The sequence below is a fragment of the Mytilus edulis genome, chromosome 3, assembly GCF_963676685.1.
Source record: "Mytilus edulis chromosome 3, xbMytEdul2.2, whole genome shotgun sequence".
NCBI lineage: Eukaryota > Metazoa > Mollusca > Bivalvia > Mytilida > Mytilidae > Mytilus > Mytilus edulis.
Genome location: NC_092346.1, coordinates 55,207,714 through 55,230,963, shown reverse-complemented (window position 1 = coordinate 55,230,963; position 23,250 = coordinate 55,207,714). Strand labels below are relative to the sequence as shown.

At 32.3% G+C, this 23,250-nt stretch overlaps 2 protein-coding genes and 1 pseudogene across 2 annotated transcripts; 2 read left to right on the top strand and 1 right to left on the bottom strand.

Annotated features, from left to right (window-relative positions):
* Positions 1-489: 489 nt before the first annotated feature.
* On the bottom strand, positions 490-9,892 carry LOC139516882 (cell division control protein 42 homolog). Its single transcript, XM_071307302.1, has 3 exons — positions 8,961-9,892; positions 2,149-2,207; positions 490-1,164 (listed from the first exon to the last, which is right to left on the bottom strand). Exons 1-3 carry the CDS (start codon positions 9,100-9,102, stop codon positions 760-762), a joined length of 606 nt encoding a protein of 201 aa, XP_071163403.1. The 5' UTR covers positions 9,103-9,892; the 3' UTR covers positions 490-759.
* On the top strand, positions 7,370-7,909 carry LOC139518168 (adhesive plaque matrix protein-like; annotated as a pseudogene).
* A 10,124-nt stretch (positions 9,893-20,016) lies between the features above and the next one.
* LOC139516881 (tyramine receptor Ser-2-like) lies at positions 20,017-22,086 on the top strand. The gene has a single exon (XM_071307301.1). It carries the CDS (start codon positions 20,389-20,391, stop codon positions 21,841-21,843), a length of 1,455 nt encoding a protein of 484 aa, XP_071163402.1. The 5' UTR covers positions 20,017-20,388; the 3' UTR covers positions 21,844-22,086.
* Positions 22,087-23,250: the final 1,164 nt, after the last annotated feature.

Sequence of the window (23,250 nt, the reverse complement as noted above, 5' to 3'; positions counted from 1 at the left end):
ATATGGAGATGTGGTATGGTAGCCAATGAGACACTTATTTAAAGGAGACAAAACGAAGAGAATAAAAATAGTGGATGTAGTCCATTGTATGTTACTGTATGCACCTACTGTGTTATATACTTGAAGTACAATGTCAAACACATTTTCGTTAGCGTATTTCAGGACAGGTCAAGCACACAATCACACACATAAAGACATTCACTTTTTTGTTCATAAAGCCCTACAACTGTCTGGGTTCTAATACACCATTGGCTTTCAAATATTCGGCTTTGAGCGTTTAAGTCCAGAAAAGCAATTCGGACGATTTTAATTTATAAAGTGTAACAGCTGTTAAATATTTTCACTGATTCACTCACAGTTTTAATGTAAATATGAATGAAAAGCGATGTCGGGTATAGGTCTATGTGGCATCAAACGCACGACAAGGACAAAAAACAATAACACAACATCAAGGGGTCAACATACGATTTTTAAAAAAGAATTCTAGTAAAAGGAGTATTTGATTGATTTATTATTATGCATTTGCCCTTATAGACGTGAACACATTGTCCGACACAAAGTTTACACACACAAAGTGTTTATCACAATTTACACTATCAAAATCATCACCACATGCAAGCCAATGGACGGCGAAGTAATCTAGTATAAGTGCATTCGTCAAGATCAGCAATCACTAAGATCAAGGAGGTTAATGTATCATCCTGACTTAGACAGGCATAACAAATATGGATTTTAGTTTTGATTAGTTATCTAGTAAATTCATTTTTCTGCTACAGATTTTCGTTTGAAAGCACTTTTGAGACTCTTCCATACCCGTCGTTTCTTTTTAGGAGTTACTGCAGCATGATATGCAGCAGTAAATATTTCGTCCATTCCATTTAATTCTAGTGCACTACATTCTAAATAGTCTACAGCACCAAATTTCTTAGCTAGTTTCTTTCCTTTTGTAGTTTTTACACAAGCGTCTGTGATATCTGTCACTGAACCACGTAAATCAGTTTGTGTCCCTACGAGAATAAATGGGGTATTGGGTCGGAATTCTTTTATTTCTGGAATCCATTTTGTTTTGACATTTTCTAGTGAGTCTTTATCCTCCACAGAAAAGCAGACGATAAATACATCCGTGTCATAATACGATAATGTCCGCAGTCGGTCGTACGTTTCCTGGAAAAACAACAAAATCATCTTTAAAACATTTCCTGTTAACTGTTCCCTGATCACAATCATTACAGCTAATGTAATTCACCTACTTCAATTTGCTACACATTATTTTATAAGGAAAGAAGAAAAATAACTGTTCAATAATAACTAAATGGTTATAATTGAGTTTTTTATGTTGCAATTGATATGGCGAGATTTGGATTTTACAAGATGTAAAATGGTGTTTTTCTTTTGATATATATGTTCAAATTTTCTGTATAAGGGCGTTCCCTTTTATTTGAATCTTTCGTTTTATTTTTCCTATTCTAGTAGTAAAAATTATGATTTGTTTTAATTTCCATTAAAAGTTGAACCTAGTTTTCATTAGGAAATATCATTAGAACATAATAATAAAGATTAACCAAGGACGTTCTATGTGGAAGGATGAAGGTTAGGTGTCCTGCAGTCATTTCATTGTAGGTCGTCATGATAAATAAGACCCTATGGTATTATGGCACATTTCTGCAGAGCTTTGGATTGAGGATATTGTTTTATCTAGAATCATATTCAAAACAGTGTGGCTGTGGCTATTGATTGACGACCTAAATTATTCCATTGACTGGGACAGGTTGTGTGAACGTATGTCTGTAACACCACTGCTCACTATGTACTTTTTAATGACACTTAAACTGTGGGATCACCAAAGGTTCTCAACACCTAAATAAAGTTATTCGAAAAACTAATCAGGAATAACACGATGTTTTGATTTATATCAATAATATAAATCAAAATATAAAGGTTATTCCTGATTAACTTTTCGAATTATTTTATTATTAAATGCGTTAAGAACCTTTGATGACCCTACGGTTTAAATTCTATAATAAGTAAGTAGTGAGAAGTGGTCGTTACAGACAAACGTTCACATAATCTGTCCCAGTCAATGGGATAATTTAGGTCGTCAATCAATGGCCACAGCCACACTGTTTTGAATATGATTCTATTACTTACTTGGCCTGCTGTATCTGAGACCTGCATTTTTTCTTGTCCATTATGTGTATGGATATTTACTAAAATATAAAATTATCAAGTATTGAATTCTGTAAGTATCAATGATATCTAGATCGATGTATATCAACATAAAGAGTAAATCATTTAATTTCCTATCAAGGGTGTTTTACAATTTTGATGAAGACTGTAAAACAGATGGTTTATCCGAAGATAAAATCCTGTCATTGCACTGGTGTTAATACAATGCACCCGATTGTGAAACACTCAAACCCGTAGAGGTCGAATTTATTTAAACTATTGTCCTTCATTGTGTAAGACAAATTCAAAATATGGTGCATTTTAAATCATTTATAAGTTAAATGATATCACTTAATGCAAAGAATGATTCAACTCTCATTGTTAACGTAATCATTTGAAAAGACTTCATAATTTCTTCCCATTCATGCATATAAGATGTGAAAGTAGAGTTTTACTAATGCAATGTCTGAATTTGAAGCCTTTTTATTCAAGTAAAGTCAAAGGGTCAATTTCATTTTTACTGTGGGAGTGTGTATGAATTTATGTATATGTCTATTACCTGGTCTTTTACCTGAAGTGCACCTTATAATTTGACACATTATAAATGGAAGGAATGCTACTGTTTACATGTTCATGTCATTTACAAACTATTTACTTTAAAAAGATCCTTTTTAACCGGGTTGGGTTACTATCATTTTACACAAGTCAAAAACAGATCAGTTTACAAGACAATAAACATTTCAAGATTTGTTTTCTCTTTTCACTTAAAACACAATAAGTTATTGTTCTATTAAGATTGAAAGTGCAGGTCCCCTCCGGGATAATATTATGGTGTAATAGATTTATTATTTCTTTAACCTTTAGTAAGATGAAAAGCTTGTGACAATTTTTGCTATTTGTCTGTATTAAATCACATTGCATCTTTTGGGTACAGCTGGTCGACCAAATTTCAAACCCCACATAATCTGTATTATTTGTTCTTCGATGATCATGAATTCAGTTTATTTAATCATTTATAAATTGCTTCCTTGTATGTTTGGTTTTTGGGGTATCTCTCCTTATAAAGTATCCACACGAAGCCAGATATATAAATACCTATTACTATAACATCACTAAATGTAAATTTTCATGTGCCCTTGGTACGTTAAAAAAGAAGATGTGGTATGATTACCAATGAGACAACTTGCCACAAGAGACCAAATGACACAGACATTAACAATTATAGGTCACCGTACGGCCTTTAACAATGAGCAAAGCATACCGCATAGTCAGCTGAAATGACAAATGTTTTAACAATTCGAACGAGAAAACTAACGCCCTCATTTCTGTACAAAAAATGAACGAAAAACAAATATGTAACACATAAACAAACGACAACAACTGAATTACAGGCTCCTGACTTGGGACAGGCACATACATACAAAACGTGGCCGGGTTAAACATGTTAGCGGGATTCCAAACCCTCCCCCTAACCTGAGACAGTTTTGTACCAGTACAACATAAGAACGAACTATAAAAATCATTTGAAAAAGGATTAATAACTCATCAGATGGATACAAATAGAAATACATCTAACAAAAACACTAGAGTGAGCGTGGCCGGGTTCTTGTATATCCCAACAACAAAAAGACACGTAGTACTGATCTGAGATTACTGTTTGTTATTTTATATATAGTTAAATATGTGTCCTTTTTCTTTTGTAAGGAGCCAAACGATCATTATCTAGAAAAAAAAATATAATCAGCTGCACGTTTCCCTCCCAACACTCAGTTAAAATATTGTATGAAGGAGGACATTTGCAGGATGTAGAAATACGCAGTCACATCAAGAAGTAATGGGACAAGCAGTCTCCATGATTCACTTGCTACATTTGAAAGTGCTTTTCTTATATGAGATGTTGAGAGACAAACTATCAGATTCTTTACGAAATGTTTTCCAAATGTCCCGTCACAAATGGAACTTGACATTTTGCAAGCAATTAACCGATCTTTATTTACATTACTAAGATTTAATTGATTGTAAGTGATTTGTTTAAGTTGTTTCATTGTCAATCATGCCACATCGCTGTATATATGTTATGTATCATGTTGTACAAATTATAATTAACAAGTGAACTGCTTAACATAAATGGATGATGCAAGCACAAAGTCTTTTGTTTCACATATGTCTGTCATACTACATGATGATACAATTTAATACTGAGCATTGATACCAACAACATTATAAAGAAAACAAAAAGACTTTTATGGACATGAATATGGTATAAGGAGAGAAAAAATAGAATTTAAACCATTCGGGTAATCCGCATTTCTAGTTTGAGGAAATAGCACTAAATTTTAGGTTGAAGTATGTAAACTTGAATTTAAAACATTAAACTGGTACATTTAAGATAAATCTGTATCACCTAATGCAAAAATCGTATTATTACTTGTACACAACATATATACATGTACTTGTAAGATATTGCTCGTTTATTTATTTTTTCCTTTATTTGTATGATACAGACAAAACAGAAGCTTTTAAAGAAAAGTCAAACGTAGAACCTTGAAAAGCAATTGGCCCGAAAACACAGTTATTTCGTTGTAGTGCATTGCTTTTAGACAATAAATTCAAATTAAAAAAAAATCGCACCTGCTCCATCTCAAGAAGATTTTTACAGTATAGTGTACTACTAGTGGGACAAATAATATCCAATTTATTGAAACTTCTACCAGCTCCTTACTCAAAATATTGACAATTCTGTGCATGTTAAGGGGTCTAAAATTCAGTTTGACAGCTTCAGACGTAGCAAAATTTGACCTTTTTTAACTGGACCAAATCACTACTTAACATAAAGATTCAGCACCCACATTTTTACAACATGTAATTACATCCCCTTCTTAATATTTCATGCATTAAATATCAAGAAATAAATTGGGAAAGTGTATCAAATAAAAAAAGGCAAGTTATACACTGTTCACAATAGGGACTGTTCCAAAGGACGATAACTGTGTCCTTTGACCATTTAATAAAAGAACATCATAGAGGTAAAATAATGATTTTTTACCTCGAATTCATAGTGTTATTTTAATCTAATAATTATTTTAATATCTCATTATTCTTCTCGCAAATTCTTTTGAAATAAAGCATACCACAATATCATATGCTTCTTACCAAAACTTAAGGGAGGTTGTCGATAACAAAAGGGTTAAGTTCAATGTTCCAGTTTTGACCTGATACATGTACTTATAAACCTGAGTTTTCCGACCAGAAACTCATAAACCTCAGATTTCTGACCAGATGCATGTACTTATATACCTAATATTCCTGACCAGATACTTATAAACCTAAAATTACTGACCCCGATACTCATAAACCTAAAATAAATGAACAGAAACTTATAAACCGAAGATTCCTGGCAAGATACTCATGAACCTAAGATTCCTGACCAGATACTCATAAACCTAAGATTTATGAATAGAAACTTATAAACCGAAGATTCCTGGCCAGATACATGTACTTATAAACCGAAGATTCCTCATCGGATACTCATAAACCTAAGATTTCTGACTAGAAATACTCTTTAACCTAATATTCCTGATTAGATACTCATAAACCTAATATTCCTGACCAGATTCTCATAAACCTAAGATTCCTATCCAGATACTCATAAACCTAAAACTCCTTTTCAGATACTCATAAACCTAAGATTCCTATCCAGATACTTATAAACCTAAGAATCCTATCCAGATACTCATAAACCTAAGATTCCTATCCAGATACTCATAAACCTAAAATTCCTATTCAGATACTTATAAACCTAAGATTCCTATCCAGTTACTCATAAATCTAAGATTCCTATCCAGATACTCATAAATCTAAGATTCCTATCCAGATACTCATAAACCTAAAATTCCTATTCAGATACTCACAACACTAAGATTCCTATCCAGATACTCATAAACCTATGATTCCTATCCAGATACTCATAAACCTAAAATTCATATTCAGATATTCACAAACCTAAGATTCCTATTCAGATACTAATAAACCTAAAATTCCTATCCAGATACTCATAAACCTAAGATTCTTATCAAGATACTCACAAACCTAAGATTCCTATCCAGATACTCATAAACCTAAAATTCTTATCCAGATACTCATAAACCTAAGATTCCTATCCAGATACTCATAACCCTAAAAAGTCATATTCAGATACTCACAAACCTAAGATTCCTATCCAGATACTCACAAACCTAAGATTCCTATCCAGATACTCATAAACTTAAGATTCCTATCCAGATACTCATAAACCTAAAATTCCTATCCAGATACTCATAAACCTAAGATTCCTATCCAGATACTCACAAACCAAAGATTCCTGACCCGATGCTCATAAACTAAATATTCCTGACCCGATACTCATAAACCTAAGATTCCTATCCAGATACTCACAAACTTAAGATTCCTATCCAGATACTCATAAACCTAAAATTCTTATCCAGATACTCATAAACCTAAAATTCCTATTCAGATACTTATAAACCTAAGATTCCTATCCAGTTACTCATAAATCTAAGATTCCTATCCAGATACTCATAAATCTAAGATTCCTATCCAGATACTCATAAACCTAAAATTCCTATTCAGATACTCACAACACTAAGATTCCTATCCAGATACTCATAAACCTATGATTCCTATCCAGATACTCATAAACCTAAAATTCATATTCAGATATTCACAAACCTAAGATTCCTATTCAGATACTAATAAACCTAAAATTCCTATCCAGATACTCATAAACCTAAGATTCTTATCAAGATACTCACAAACCTAAGATTCCTATCCAGATACTCATAAACCTAAAATTCTTATCCAGATACTCATAAACCTAAGATTCCTATCCAGATACTCATAACCCTAAAAAGTCATATTCAGATACTCACAAACCTAAGATTCCTATCCAGATACTCACAAACCTAAGATTCCTATCCAGATACTCATAAACTTAAGATTCCTATCCAGATACTCATAAACCTAAAATTCCTATCCAGATACTCATAAACCTAAGATTCCTATCCAGATACTCACAAACCAAAGATTCCTGACCCGATGCTCATAAACTAAATATTCCTGACCCGATACTCATAAACCTAAGATTCCTATCCAGATACTCACAAACTTAAGATTCCTATCCAGATACTCATAAACCTAAAATTCTTATCCAGATACTCATAAACCTAAGATTCCTATCCATATACTCATGAACCTAAAAATTCCTATTCAGATACCCATAAACCTAAGATTCCTATCCAGATACTCATGAACCTTAGATTCCTATCCAGATACTCATAAACCTAAAATTCATATTCAGATACTCACAAACCTAAGATTCCTATCCAGATACTCATAAACCTAAAATTCCTATCCAGATACTCATAAACCTAAGATTCCTATCCAGATACTCACAAACCTACGATTCCTATCCAGATATTCATATACCTAAGATTCCTATCCAGATACTCACAATCCAAAGATTCCTGACCCGATGCTCATAAACCAAAGATTCCTGACCCGATACTCATAAACCTAAGATTCCTATCCAGATACTCACAAACCTAAGATTCCTATCCAGATACTCACAAACCTAAGATTACTATCCAGATACTCATAAACCTAAAATTCCTATCCAGATACTCATAAACCTAAGATTCCTATTCAGATACTCATAAACCTAAGATTCCTATCCAGATACTCATGAACCTAAGATTCCTATCCAGATACTAATCAACCTAAGATTTCTTTCCAGATACTCATGAACCTAAAATTTCTGGCAAGATACTCATAAACCTAAGATTCCTGACCCGATGCTCATAAACCTAAGATTCCTGACCCGATGCTCATAAACCTAAGATTCCAGATACTCATAAACTTGAGATTCCTATCTTTATTTTGTACTGATAAAAGACTGCTGCAGAAAAAAATTACTGAATCCATGTGTTCAACCAATAAGATTAAATAAAGTCTTGGAGTTGAAATCTTAGGTCGTTAATCCGGGTTCCCAATTTTTAATAAATATGTAACAATTAAATGACCACCGAAATGTAAAATTTTGTAAAAGTATCAATACCTCGCGAGTTACTCCTGTTGGATTTTCATCATGTAATCTGGCGGATGCTGGTGTGAGGAAATACATGATAAGCCTCCAGGAGGTCCCATTTATAAAAGGGGGGAATGTCACACAAAATATTGGAATGGTTTTACGCTAATTTAGTTGACGTTCAAACACTAATTATATAATTTGATTACACACTATATATACATAAGTTTTACTTCGACATGCCAAGTACACGTCATAAATGCCTTTTAGTTCTTTATTTACATAACTTAACTAATCCTTTACATTTTTGTATTGTTCTGTCTAAACAATCGATTCTAATGTTATTTTTAGTTCTGACGGCTTTGTTTCTTGGAAAACTATCCTTACATTGTTAGTTTTCTCATATCATAAAGAATTCGCGATCGATTGGATAGTTCTTTTTCCTGATTGAATTGGACATTAGATAGCTATTAATTCTAATAGCGAATATCATCTTAATGAAAATTTGTGGAATATATTTCAATTAAAAGAAGCGTTTAAGCATACAAATAAAAGCATTATAGGCAAAGAAATAAAAAAAGAAGAATACAAAATATTACAATAACTATTACATTTCAAATGTCATCGATCTTTCGATAAAAAATGATGTTGTTCTTCATTTCAATTGTATATAATTTTACCGGAAATATTTCAAAAAATATTTTAAACTCACCTAAATAATCGTCAAAGCATGTTGGTTCATATGAAGTCATAATTTTTCCTGTGGTATAACTTAGAATCATACTAGTTTTCCCGACCCCTCCATCTCCGACTAATACACATTTCACTTCTTTCGGTCCTTTCTTCGTCATCATATTTAGTTTTAAATCTCCATTTTTGAATTGTATATCTATCTGCTTAAGACAGTTAATTATAGTACAACTATAACTGGAATGACGTTACGATCGACTTTTTCCGGTCACGCCTCACAAGGTTTCATTAAGATAAATAACTATTATTAATTTTGCAACGAGACTAGATAATGTGACTCACAAGTATTGCATATGTCCTAACATATAATAATATATGTTACGTATATATATTATACAGATATTAAGAACAGCAAGCTTGTTTTGTCTCAGTATGTTTTATTTTCAAAGTCACTTTAAATATATTCCCACTAGTTTTATATATATACAAATTTTATGTCGGAAGTGTTTTAAAAAGTCCGGATACAAACTAAGTTCTTATTCACCGATAAGAAGTTGGAAAAATGTCAAGTGGCGGCTATCTGAACTGAAAACTTAACAAAGACACTATCAAGACAAAGGACGATCAATACCTCATCCAAATTGTAGGCGTGTGGATTTGATTAACTGGGAAACTGAAGGATCAAGCTATAGTTCATACTGACATGGATTTCTTATTTAAAATAAAAATATCCACGATAAAAGACTATATCCGATACATATGATACTCTGTAACACTTGTTTAATATCACATTCATAATATATTTAAACAATATCTATAACACTTGAAGATGCATCGTCACAAAGCACTTAAAAGTTCCCACTGTAAAAATAAATGTTTATGTTGTCACATTTATGATATTTTTCATCATGACATAACATATAAAATGTTGTTTTATAGTTCCATTTTAGTACTAGTACTTTTTAGTATATAAAATATGGAAGGAATGTTATCAGGGTTTGACATTTATGTATTATACAAATTTAACAATAATAATATAGCTTTCCAATATTTTTGATACAGCCCTCCGTTTTGGTTTTGTTGCTAAATATTTCTATCACATTCGGTTGAATTGAGTATTGGAAATAGATCAATATAATATGAAAGATACCATACTTTAATCCTTTATTTAAATCGTAAAAAGGTGGGGTACAACACCCGGACCCCCCCCCCCCCCCCTTTCCACCCAATCCCCCCTTGAATCCCATCACTGTGTCTAAGGAGTGAGTTAAAGAATGAAAAAGATCGTAAAAAACTTATATTTGATTGTTTGGGTCATACTATTAGCATGTTTTGCGATAATATCTTCAAACAACTTCACATGCACATCATTAGTTAATTCGATGAAGACAGTTTTGAAAAAAAATGATAGATTTTACAGCAGCTCAAAACCGCGGACGTCCCTTTCACGGCCGACACTCGGCTAACCGAGAGTTTGGTCGGTTAATTTATATTGAGTATGCGGCTATATCGGCGGTTGGTCTGTTAATCGGGTTGGCTAAAGTCTGTTAATCAGGTGTTATCGAGAAAATCATTGCAAGGTCAGTATGTTTCATTGTATAACTTTTTAATTATATTTATATCATAAAAACTATTCATGTCTGACAAAACGAGTACTGAATCCAGTGGTGTAATTATTTTTTTTTCTAGCTTCAATAAACGATCTATAAAATGAAAAGGCGAGTTACTCATCAGTAAATTTATACACATTTTACACACACAAAATGTACACAAAAATGACAAGTTGGTTGAGTTTACTTGCATGCAATATTTTGAACATCGAAAAAAGACAGGCATTATGTTTGTTTACCGTATTAACTTCAATATGTGAAAAATCTACACGAAAAACTGTATTTTGGTGACATAAATCAATTATTGATAAAAATGTGGTCCGTTAATGGGTCGGATGTATAAAACTCGGTCTGTTAATTGGTCTGTTAAGAGTTAAGAATGACATTACAAGAATAATTTAATTGCTATATGGGGTGTTATCTGAATAAAGAGATAGACTCAAGATTAGTGGCTAGAATATATGGAAACAACACATGAACAATGAAACATAAGTTTAGACAATGGAATCTGAAAATTGATAGAAATGGTTTCAAAAAGTGTAATATCAAAGTAATATTAATTTCAAAAGACAATACATACCGGAAATAGTATGAAATTCAAAACAGTGTAGCTGTGGCCATTGATTGACACATTAAAATCATTCATTGACTGGGACAATTTAGGTGAACGTTTGTATGTAACGACCAATGCTCACTGTGTACTTTTTAAAGACACTTAAACTATGGGGTCACCAAAGGTTCTCAACACCTAAATAAAGTAATTCGAAAAATTAATCAGAAATAACACGATATTTTGATTTATATCAATTATATAAATCAAAACACAAAGGTTATTCCTGATTAATTTTTCGAATTATTTATAATTAAAGGCGTTAAGAAACCTTTGTTGACCCCACAGTTTAAATGTCTATCGTAGGTACGTCATGAACAGTGGTTGTTACAGACAAACGTTCACGTAAATTGTCCCAGTCAATGGGAAGATTTTGATGGGTCAATCAATGGCCACAGCTACACTGTTTTGAATTTCATACTAAACTCCTCATAGATAACAGGATTGAAATTTTATATTTACGCCAGACAGGCGTTTCGTCTACGAAAAACTCATCAATGACGAAAAAAATGTTTAAAAGGCCAAATAAAATACGAAGTTGAAAAGCATTGAGGAAACACAACTAATACCGGCGTCACACATCAGCGTATAGCACTGGCGTGTTCAAAATCATTTACGCTGCCAATACGCTAGTAATTTTGGATGCATTTAACCTGTCAATCATATTTGTAACGTGTGCAAAACGAGCTTTAGGCGTGTATTGGGCGTACTAGAAACGTATGTTGTATGTTTTTTATGCTGCATACAAATTTCCTGGGGTTGTAGCGTTCATCAAGCGTATTTACTTTCCTTCATTGGCTAGAGGAATAAGGGGAGGGTTGATATCTCATAAATATGTTTATCCCCGCCGCAATTTTGCGCCTGTCCCAAGTCAGGAGCCTCTGGCCTTTGTTAGTCTTGTGTGATCTAGTATACATATTTTTTAAGGGGCCAGCTGAAGGACGCCTACGGGTGCGGGAATTTCTCTCTACATTGAAGATCCATTGGTGGCCTTGGCCTGCTCTATGGTCGGGTTGTTGTCGCTTTGACACATTCCCCATTTCCTTTCTCAATTTTACCTTTGTATTTCGACGTACTACAAACTTATGCAACGCGCTTTGAACGATTGCTAAGCGTTCCTATGGCATGCAACTAACGTATACCGACTTTGTCAATTTTCTCTGTACGTTTGGTGCACGCCGGTCTATACGCCAATGTGTGACGCCGGCATAAGGTAATTTATTCCTGAGGTAGAAAAGCCTTAGTATTTCAAAGAAAACGCATGGAATTTAACCAGCTGTATTGCAACACATGACAGATTCATAGATGTTACAGACTTTGAACAGACAAAAAAAATAAGGCTGATTGATAACTTGGCGTAAATAATAAATTCGTGCGAATTCGAGCGGCCAATCAGTCCATATAACGCTATATTGAAGTGACACACCCTTCAATGAAATGCAAAGAAATAAAATTAAAATAAAAGTTCTCTTTCTATAAGGATACTGTTGCACCGTATTGTAATTTTTTCGTCACAAGTACATCTCATTTTTTTCAATGTGAAAATATAAACTAAAGGTAATAAGACTATTGTCGTGGCTAAATAACTCTTAACTGACACGATTTAAATTGTCCAACCCATTAACAGACTGTATTCCCCTAATATTCATTAAAATGTGGTATTACTCAACTTATATAATAATTAAGAAATATTTATCAATGACAATTATTTTTTTAGAACCAAAGTACTATTTTGTGTCCTTTAAATCATATATAAAAATGTTTTTTAGCCTTTTATCCAAAATATTGCTATGCGTACAAGCATAAAAACCACATACTTGCGAGACGCCTTTTCGTTTTACTTAAAACTGCGCAGGCTATGCATTTTTTTTACTGGTGGAAAATGTTCTATGATAGATATCATTTTGTCAGACACTTTTCTATTTTTTATGTGGTTCTCATAATATGGCAAAAATCTGTATATTTAACAGAGTTTAACATTAAATTGTGAGTTTTACTCTTAACAGACGTATAACCAACCCGATTAACAGACCAACCGCCGATATAGCCGCATACTCAATATAGATTAACCGACCAAACTCTCGGTTAGCCGAGTGTCGGCTGTGCCTTTAATGGACAAAAACTTGAGAGACGGGAACGAGGTCAATTGTGACTTTCAAACATCATATACTAGTAACTAATTTGTTTAGCATTGGTGTTGTTTGTTCTTTCCTTTGTCTTTTGGTGTTTTCTGTTCTTTCTTATGTCTTTTGGTGTTGTCTATTCTTTCGTTTGTATTTTGGTGTTCTCTGTTCTTTCCTCTGTCTGTTGGTGTTGTCTGTTATTTCCTCTGTCTTTTGTTGTTGTCTGTTCTTTCCTCTGTTATGTGGTGTTGTCAGTTTTGTCTTTTGTTGTTGTCAGTTCTTTCCTCTGTCTTTTGTTGTTGTCTGTTCTTTCCTCTGTTATGTGGTGTTGTCAGTTTTGTCTTTTGTTGTTGTCAGTTTTGTCTTTTGGTGTTGTCAGTTCTTTCCTTTGTCTTATCTTTACGTTATATTTTAAAGAAAAGACTTTTTAAAAAGAAATTGCTATGCTATGATTGTGTTTTCCAGGGGGTTCTGATCCCTGATCCCGCTTAGTGTTTTGTCAGATTCCCGTATCCCGCTTACACTATGTACGTAAGCAATTCTGATTTTTTTTGTAATTTCCATGTCCCGCAAGACCTCATTTCTCGTTTTCACGGCACAATAATTTGACTTTAACGTATCACGCTTACGAAAAATCGGCAATAAGGCGTCACACTTAGACCCCAATGAGACCCACTTTCCAATGAGTAAGGCATGCGAGAAAAAATAATTAAGTCAGAGTTTTCAGAGAAAATACACAAAACACAAAGAAATAAAATTTGAGTAGTTTGGGATATTGAAGCTCGCATCTAGGTGCGAAATATTCTCGCTGTGTCGAAGACTCATTGCTGGCCATTGACTGTTTTCTGTTATGGTCGGGATGTTGTCTCTTTGACACATTTCCCATTTCCATTCTCAATTGTATTATCATTTTATAAAGTGTGTGAAGTGCAAGGTAACGAGGTCGATTTCTATATAAAAAAAAATAGATATGAAATAATAAACCAAGAAATGTAGCTTCATATTGTGTAGTAGTTCTCCTCATGACCAGAGCATAGCAGTGAGGAACTTTACATCACCACACTGCAAATGTCATCAAGTGGCGGTAGTTTGAAATCAACAAATATTATGATGCTCTTATAAGAAATTTCGGTTCTCTTCGTGACTAATGCACAACAGAAACAGTGTTACCGAGCAAGTTTCAGCAAAAGACGATATTTCAGACTTCTCTAAGGGAACATTCTAAAGTTCAAATTTTGTTTCAGTAAAATTCAGGAAATATTTTCATTGCCGACATCATTTTACATAATGCACTAACGTCAAGCCATTCCACAATTCTCGTCCAATACAATTTTATCAATACATACAAATCAAGAATGGTATGAGTACTTTTCTTAAAAGCTTTTTGAATAATTATCAAAAAATTGTCTAGATTTTAGTGAAATATATGGGAAGAATGAATACAAAATTGTTTGCACTGTAACAATGCACTAGTGGACAGTCATCTGTAAAATAATTGTACAATGATGACACTTCATGCCTTTTTCACACACCAAAAGTCATAACAGAGTTATTTCAAATGTTAGCTTAAAAAGATAACACAGTATGCATATGAGCATTTGTATGTATATAATGCATTCATGAGTAAATTTACCTTTTGCGCAATATTGGGTTTGTACTACATTTTAGCATGCATCACGTTAAATAGTTTTATTTTTCTTATAATAAATCATATTATACAAATTATAAATGATTATATTATATATGCATGGTTAATTCGTTTTTGAGACAGGTCCGGGTGACTGTAATTCAAAGATACTTAGTAAAGTGCAATCATCTGACCAATCGGAAATATAAAGAGATAAATATTTGATAATCTGGGGCCGTGTCAATGAAAGTATCCTAGGATATGTCCTAAGATAGGTCTAAGGACATTATTTAGGATGGTTTTAGGACGTGTCTGAGGCATGTCTTAGGATGTAAAACAAAGCTGTCTTAGGACAGTCCTAACTACGATGGTCCTAGGACCATCCTAACACATATATATTTAATTGAAAAAAATATATAGAGATTTCTATGACAAATATTTTATTGTATTTTAATATTTATATGACTTTATATGGAAAACAATTAACGCAAAATGAAAGTTAAAGATTTAACGTAATACTAATAAAAACGTTATTTAAAAGTATGATGGAAGATATGAATGATTTTCATACGAAAACAAAATGAAATAGGCACAAAACTTTGTTAAATGCGATATTCGTGCTGCAGTTTTAGTACGTAAACTAGTTTTGTCCTTAGGTCCACTCGATTTCATTACATGTATCGAATGAGGATTAGTTGAAAAAAAAGTATTTTTTTCCCATATTTAAATTTTTTTGCACCGTTTTGGTAAGTCGCAAAAATATTGCTTTACTGATAGTATTTTTTAGGCTTCAAAAAAGGCAGCACGAAATAATTTAATGTGATACAATTGAATCTTTAACAAAAATTGAAAAAAAAATTGTGTGTTTATTAATTTAATTCTTAAAACAGTAGTTTGATAGTTTAATATTGTATAAGTATTTTTAGTATTGAGTTTATGTCATATTTGCTGTTTTTATTACGTTTTAGGACATTGTAACCTTTAGGACTATCCTATATGACACCTATTTGTATGTCTTAACTTTAGGACCAAATTTAGGACATATCTTATTTTAGGAGACTTTCGTTAACATGACTTAGGACTAAGACGTGTCCTAAGACCATCCTAAGACATGTCCTAGTCCTAGGACAGCTTCGTTGACACGGCCCCTGATGTGAATGGTTGCTTTATGAAAATCTTGATTTCGTTTAAATGTAAGATGCGAATAACTGCTGGAGTCTTAAAGCCTAGTTGTAAATATTACAAGTAAAATGAACTTACGTTCGACCTACACACACCGATTAGCTGAAAAATGTGTTCTTCTTACACAATAACCTTTGACCACGAATAGTTGTCTTTCACCACAACATTGTCTTCCCATTTACGTCTTTAACTCAATGACTTATTGTGGTTGTATAACACGTTTCAAAATATATTATGAGATATTTTTCTATTGGTAAACAATAATATTTTGACGGAAAGTATTGTGTAGACTTTTGAGGGCTTACTTTCAGTTTCGTCGGTTTTCTCTATATTGAAGAAACATATTCTGTTCCCTCCTTATAGTGTTGATGTTTATACTTGTATGTCACTATGTCCAATAAAGGAGAAATGGGAACGTTTGAAAACATAAAACTGAAGACAAGTATAAGATGGTATGTGTTGAATGCATAACATGTTTATGAATTCTTATCTAAAAATGGTATAAAGAATAAAGGTTTGAAGTATTTATTCACAATCTTCGATATAACTAAACTATTCGTCAACTCTTTAAAGAAGTTGTTGTTATTAAATATTTCATTTTGTGTGTTGGGCGAAATTATAGTATCAAATACGTTAGCCAAACCAAGAGAAAAACAGTTAATACATGCAATAGGAAAAGGTATCAGCAAAATAAGATCTACGTATAGGAGCTTTTTCCCTTAAATGAAAATGTTTAACCCTTTTTACTTTTTTAATCTTGAAATATAACGTAAAATTAACTTCCAGTAGAAGTTATTCATCTTAAAGGAAAATGCTTTCCAATTTTATGTTTTTTTCTATAATCTTCAAAGCTGAAACAAGAGTTCCAGATTTAAACTAAAGTTTAAGTCTCATTACAGAAGAAGGCTTTATATGAGTTAAGGCAAATGAGGCTCTCTCATATTCAAATGCATCAAAATTTATTATACGAACAATTTGTCCATTTTTACCATTTATGAATCATTTGCAGGGATACTTGGCAAGAAAATTCCAAATTCATAAGATAAGTTTTCATAACTTATTCAGATCAACCAGGATCCCACTATAAAAGACACTTTACACACGGGCGTTGTTAAAAGTCTTATAATACTACTGTAACGGTTTTAGAGAATAAAATATCGTTCTTTCTACTAACTTACTTACATTTACTGTAAATAAAAAAAAACATCGTTTTATACATAGCGTTTTAATTTTAATTCATTCTATTTTTTACTTATTTTAAGTCTATGCGATGCATATAACATGTGACCTCTCAGAAATGGTCACTGAAGTGAAAAACTGTCATTTTATACAATTGAACACAATTTACCGAAACTATAATCCGTAGAAAGAGAGATAACTCATATTTTGTAGGACTCCATATCAGGAATAAAAGCCGGTTTTCTAATTTAAAATAACAGAGACAAGGGAAATAAACAAAACAAAAAATGAAATTTAGTTGAGCATCCGCAGAAAAAAACTGTATTGAAAATTTACACATATTGTACCTTTCTGTTGTTGAAATTTGAAGAGAACAAAATATTCATGCATGATTTGATTGCGTGTATTATTGACATCGAAAAGGACATCAGAGCAGCAGAGACAATGGAAATAAACAAAACAATACAAAAATTTGTTGAGGATCCGCAGAAAAAAAACTGTATTAAAAATTTACACATATGTGCACTTCTGTAGCTGGAATTTGAAGAGAAAAAATATACATGCATGATTTGCCTATGTATACCAACTCTCATGTGCCTAGGAAATTACATTATTAAAGGGTTAGAAATAAGATCCAGATGTAAACAAAATATATAAAGTAATTTAGTATTTTATTGTTATAAGATTTAATATAATAGTTATATAAAACACATGTTGTGTTAGGCTCTGATCCTGTTCATAACCTTAAAGTATGTATTAGTTTTCTGTTTTGCTTTTTCCAATCATATTGTGTTGTAAAATGATGCCCTTTATGGGTTCTTGATTAGATTAATAAAATTCTTATCTTATCTTATTCTTATCTTATCTTATCTTATCTATACTATTGACAGCGATAAGAACATTTGAGTTGAGGAAGTCTGAAAATTCACGAGAAAAAAGAACTTGAGGACTATTGAAATATTTCCTTATGTTGGTACTTAACCAATTACCGACTATAAGTAATGCAGACAAAAAATTCAAACGGATCACTGAAAATCTGATGTACACAATTAAAAATCTATTGAACTGTCGAGAAAATTGAACAGCAGACAAAATTTTCTGTAAGCAATAGCAAAACGACTGTTATCAATGGCAATCGGGATCATATCCTTTTGAATCTGCCGAAGAGCCTGAGATATGACGTAGTCAGAGTGTATAATTTCTCTTTAGTAAATTAGCCTCTCCCCGTGTCAATCCATCAAAAATGATTATAAGTATCATTAGACTATAAAAAAGAAGATGTGACATAATTGCCAATGAGAAAACAAGAGACAAACTGGCAGCGATATTAACAACTATAGGTCATCGTACTGCCTTCAACAATAAGCAAATCCCATACCACAAAGGCCCTGAAATGACAAATGTTAAACAAATTAACAATTCAAACGAGAAAACATACGGCTTAACTTATGGACAAAAAAATGAACGAAAAACTAATAGGATACACAGCCAAAAAAGACACTGAACTACTGAATTACAGGTTCATGTCTTGTGACAGGCACATCCGTATAGAATATTGCGAAGTTAAACTCGTTTGAAGACGCCAACTCTTTCTTAACCTGGACAGTGGTGTAACCGTACAACAAAAGACATAAGAAGTTATAAAAATAAGTTCAAAAAAGCTTAACTCATCAGGTGGATACAAATAGAAATGCTTCTAACAAAGACAGAGTGGAAGAGATCTGAGAATACTCGTAGTAACGGACAACTAGTTCAAAGCCAATATCAACTAATGAAAAATAACATGCATCTTAGAGGGCTAAAATATCAATCAATCAGCACACATTCAACTTCCAATGAATTTAGTATTAAGACGTCATAAATAGTCAGAGAAAGACATGATAACATTTATGTAGATACAGAACAACATTTAAAGGGGAAGACCGAATGTCAATTCGGAAAACTGTATTCCTTCTAAAGAGAGTAACAGAAGCCTTCCCTAAAACAATTGTCAAAAATCAAATTCAGATAAATTTCCGTCTTAGGTTTTACTTCTTGTTTTGTAAGATTAATGGTTGTGAAACTTCATATCAAATATATTTGGTTTTTTATTTACCTAAATGTGTATGAAAAGTTGTGCATTTGTTATTTTTTAGGAAACTTATTGTAGCCTTCTAAGTATACATTTGTAGTATAGTGCAGTGGTGGCTTAACATAATGCAAGGGAAGGGTTAATGCTCCTGGAAACAAATAAGAGGTTAACAGATAAATTTATGTAATCCAACAAATAGATAGAGTAGATTCATAAGTTCTAATGCAAAACATTTTAAGCTTGAATTTTAAATTTTGTCCGAACATGTTCTATATTATATATTAAGAATTAATAATTAAATATGAATTTTATATGCATAAATAATAACATTTTAAATAAAAAGCAGACATTAACTTCGGTTTCCTAATGGAATATATAACTGGTCTGATTTCTGTCGGGATCATGGCCCGATAGGACTGACATGTATGTGATAAAATAAATTAAAAAGTTGCACTGCATTATCCCAAGCCCTTTTTATAAGTACATAAAAAGTATAAATGCTTTAAATCATTAAATTTAAAATGCATTTGGTATCCTTTATTATTATTTAAAATCCGGATAGACGAAGGAGGAAAATACCACAATTTCTTTTGTTGAAAATATCTTACGTCAAATAAAATTAGTTTAAATTGACTTTAAAGTTACTTTAAATATTACTTTCATGCTTTAACACAACCAGCTGTTAAATTTAAATGATTCTCTTGTGTGTATAGTATAGCGTTTTGGTGTGTTACATTTGCAAAAAATAGATTTTTATGTTCACAAATAGCATTTGTTGATATTACAACCAGTACACTTATTTTTCATTTTCTATCGTGTGTGAATAATAAAAAGCATAGAACAACACGGAAAATAAGACGTTTTATGGTCTTCCTTAAGGCTTTTAGTTGTTTACTTTTAACCAAAAAAATAAACATTTAAACGTTATATTTTGTTTTTTCCGCGCCATTGAACAGTGAAGATTTAAGATAAATTTTAAATCTCAAGTCACAAAGAAAAGTCAACCAAATTTTAAGTGACATGTATCGGATAAAAAGTGTTAAAATTAATGAAATTCAGAAATGATAAATTGATGATGATAATCGGAAATCTTGAGAATATTTATCAATTGATGGATACGATAAATCGGACAACAAATAACTCCAGTAATCAGACCACAAATGGTGACAATCCATTTTCTGACAGCGTAATTATATGGCTGTACAATGAAAGTTTATATAAGAATATCAACCTGCCGTGTGTTATCTTTTTAATAGTTTTAGCTGTATTCGGAATATTTGGAAATTCGCTAGTTTTATACATCTATGGATTCCGGTTCAAGCGGACAAACGCCCATTTCTTTGTTCTATGTTTGGCTGTGTTTGATACAATGTGTTGTATTGCAATGTTAATGGAAGTATTTGACAAACGGTTTCCGATGTACACAGGACGTTATAGAGTATTGTGTAAGATAACCAGACTAACAGAGATGTTTTCGACCGTTTCATCTAGTTTATTTTTGTTGTGTATTGCTTTGGATCGTTATTATAAAATATGCAAACCATTTAAGAGGTTTTCATACAAGAAAGCTAGAATGTGTTTGCTTATTTGTATTGGTATAAGTTTGGTGCTTTCTTGGCCGATGTTGCTCTTTCACGGACCCGAGACAGTACAAACCGGGGTCCAAAATGTAGTTGGGTTAGATTGCGGCGATGATGACCAGTATAAAAGTTCAATTTTACCATCGGTTTACTTTGGATTAATGGGAGTGTTGAATGTTATTGTTATTATTTTACTGTCTTTCATGTATGTACGTATATTTAAAGCAATTTGGGTATGGAAGAATCAACATATAGGCGAGGACATACCCTCGTCACCGGTACATGTTGTATCAATGAATTATAGACTTAGTAAAGTGATATCTAAATTTAAATATTCTAAAAAGAAACGGTATAACAGTGAAACCTCTGAAACTTTTTCTGCAGAAAATGACGAGAATACTGACGTTTCTCACCACGAACAACCAAACAACAAAGCTGACACTTCTAATACCGAAAATTCTGTCACAGCACAAAATGGAAAATCAAATAATGGATTTATTCATGAAAGAAGTAGTCGACCTAGCCATTTAAGTTACAAAAAACACAACAACGGACGACAATCGTCGACAATAGAAGAAAACGAGCATAGAAATTACAAAGATAGAAGACATTCAACATTTAGTACAGGGAGCGGTTATGGTTCAAGGAAGGGCTTTAAAAGTTCGAGGACCGTGACGACAAACACAGTACTATTCAGCACTGTGACGATTGTTTATATATTCTCTTATCTTCCTACCATAATTGTTGAAACCTTGAACGCTAATCATGTTTATGTCGAAGAGAATTTGCCAAATTCAACTCGCAGCTTATTAGTTCTTATGAATGTGACTTATTTCATTAACAATGTAGCCAACCAGTATGTTTATAGTGCCATAAATCCTGCATTCCGACAGCAAGTTAAGCAAATATTCACTGGACCATAAATTAATCAGTCATAATGTATTCCATCCATTTTGTTGTTGTTGAGAAAAAAAATATTTGAAAGGTGTGTAGCATTATTATCTGTGATATATTAAAATTTCATTTTAACCTTTATATTTAAACATCAATTTTTAAAGCTTTTATAATAGTTTGCATGTATTTACAAATGAATAAGTTCTTTTTCACGATGAAGTGTCATAATGTTCCTTCACAATTATACTTTATGCAGTAAATATTTTTATTTTCGATTGGTCTGCGTCACACATTTTATGCTCAAAGTATCATATTTCCCAGTAATACACTTGTTAACCCTTCTTTACACAATTGTTAACTGCCAAAACAGGACACAACTACTAGTATGCTAATTGAATAAAAGTCAGTTAATATACAATTACATGATATGTAAAAAAGTTTTTGTGATCACGGCACGATTTTGCAACTTTTGCAGTATGATATGCAGCATCGAAGGGTATGACGAAGCTCGGAAAATCCAGCTTTTATTGGCGGATATCGGTTTCTTAACTAAAAGTAATTGTAAAGTTATTGGTCTAGTTTACTTTGAAAACAGATTGACACCAACTCTAAAGTTTAAACCTAATTGAGACCTTCCATGTCGGGTGCAAGTAAATTAAACTGCTTCCTCCTTGTCAAATTACTTTAGACACTATTCTTAAATATTTTAATTATATGTTTGTCAAATACAAAAAGAATTGCGAGATTACTAAACAACAATCGATTTATTCTGAAATGATTGAACATACTTAATAAATATTGCATTGTTTAATATTCTGTCAGCAATAACATGTGTATATACCTTTGGGAAAGACAATAAGTCAAAATGTCACATAACTCGAAGTTCTGCAAAAGGCACGAAAGGAGACAATCTAAAAAAGGATAAAGCAATTTGAGCGTCTTAGAAAAAAAGGTGTTCTTAATGAGGGTGGTGATTTCATCGCACAATGAGATCTATAACTGTTACTTTTTCAACTATAGATTATCTATAGCTCTTGAAACTTTAAAAAACAGTTTCCATTTTTGTTTTTGTTGTTATGTATAAATACTGTAACAGTATAAAATCATTTCAATGTTAAAATGACTCGAAAAATACGACGCTAAAAAGGCATTCATACAGCATAAGTCGAAAAGGGGCTTTCAATGCGTACGATGGTCAAAAGAGTAAGACGGATGATAAACAATAATAAACAAAACATTACATAAAAAGATAGAGTTCATGAGTTTTAAGAAATTCATGAAATTTTTATAATACACTAGAACACACCCGTGATATCGCGGGTCCGTGACTGAATTAAAGTATATAAATATGAGTAAGCCTTATTTTAGTATTGGTATTGTCATCTGATAAAGTCATGCCGTTTATAAGATGCACAGTTTTCTCTGCTTTCAAACAC

Excerpts from the sequence above, each read along its gene's own strand:
- LOC139516882 (XM_071307302.1), bottom strand. The coding sequence starts at position 9,102 with ATGATGACGAAGAAAGGACCGAAAGAAGTGAAATGTGTATTAGTCGGA. Across the intron at positions 2,208-8,960 it reads ATGCTTTGACGATTATTTAG|TAAATATCCATACACATAAT; the intron begins GTGAGTTTAAAA and ends TTTATATTTTAG. Across the intron at positions 1,165-2,148 it reads TCTCAGATACAGCAGGCCAA|GAAACGTACGACCGACTGCG; the intron begins GTAAGTAATAGA and ends TTGTTTTTCCAG.
- LOC139516881 (XM_071307301.1), top strand. The coding sequence starts at position 20,389 with ATGAAATTCAGAAATGATAAATTGATGATGATAATCGGAAATCTTGAG.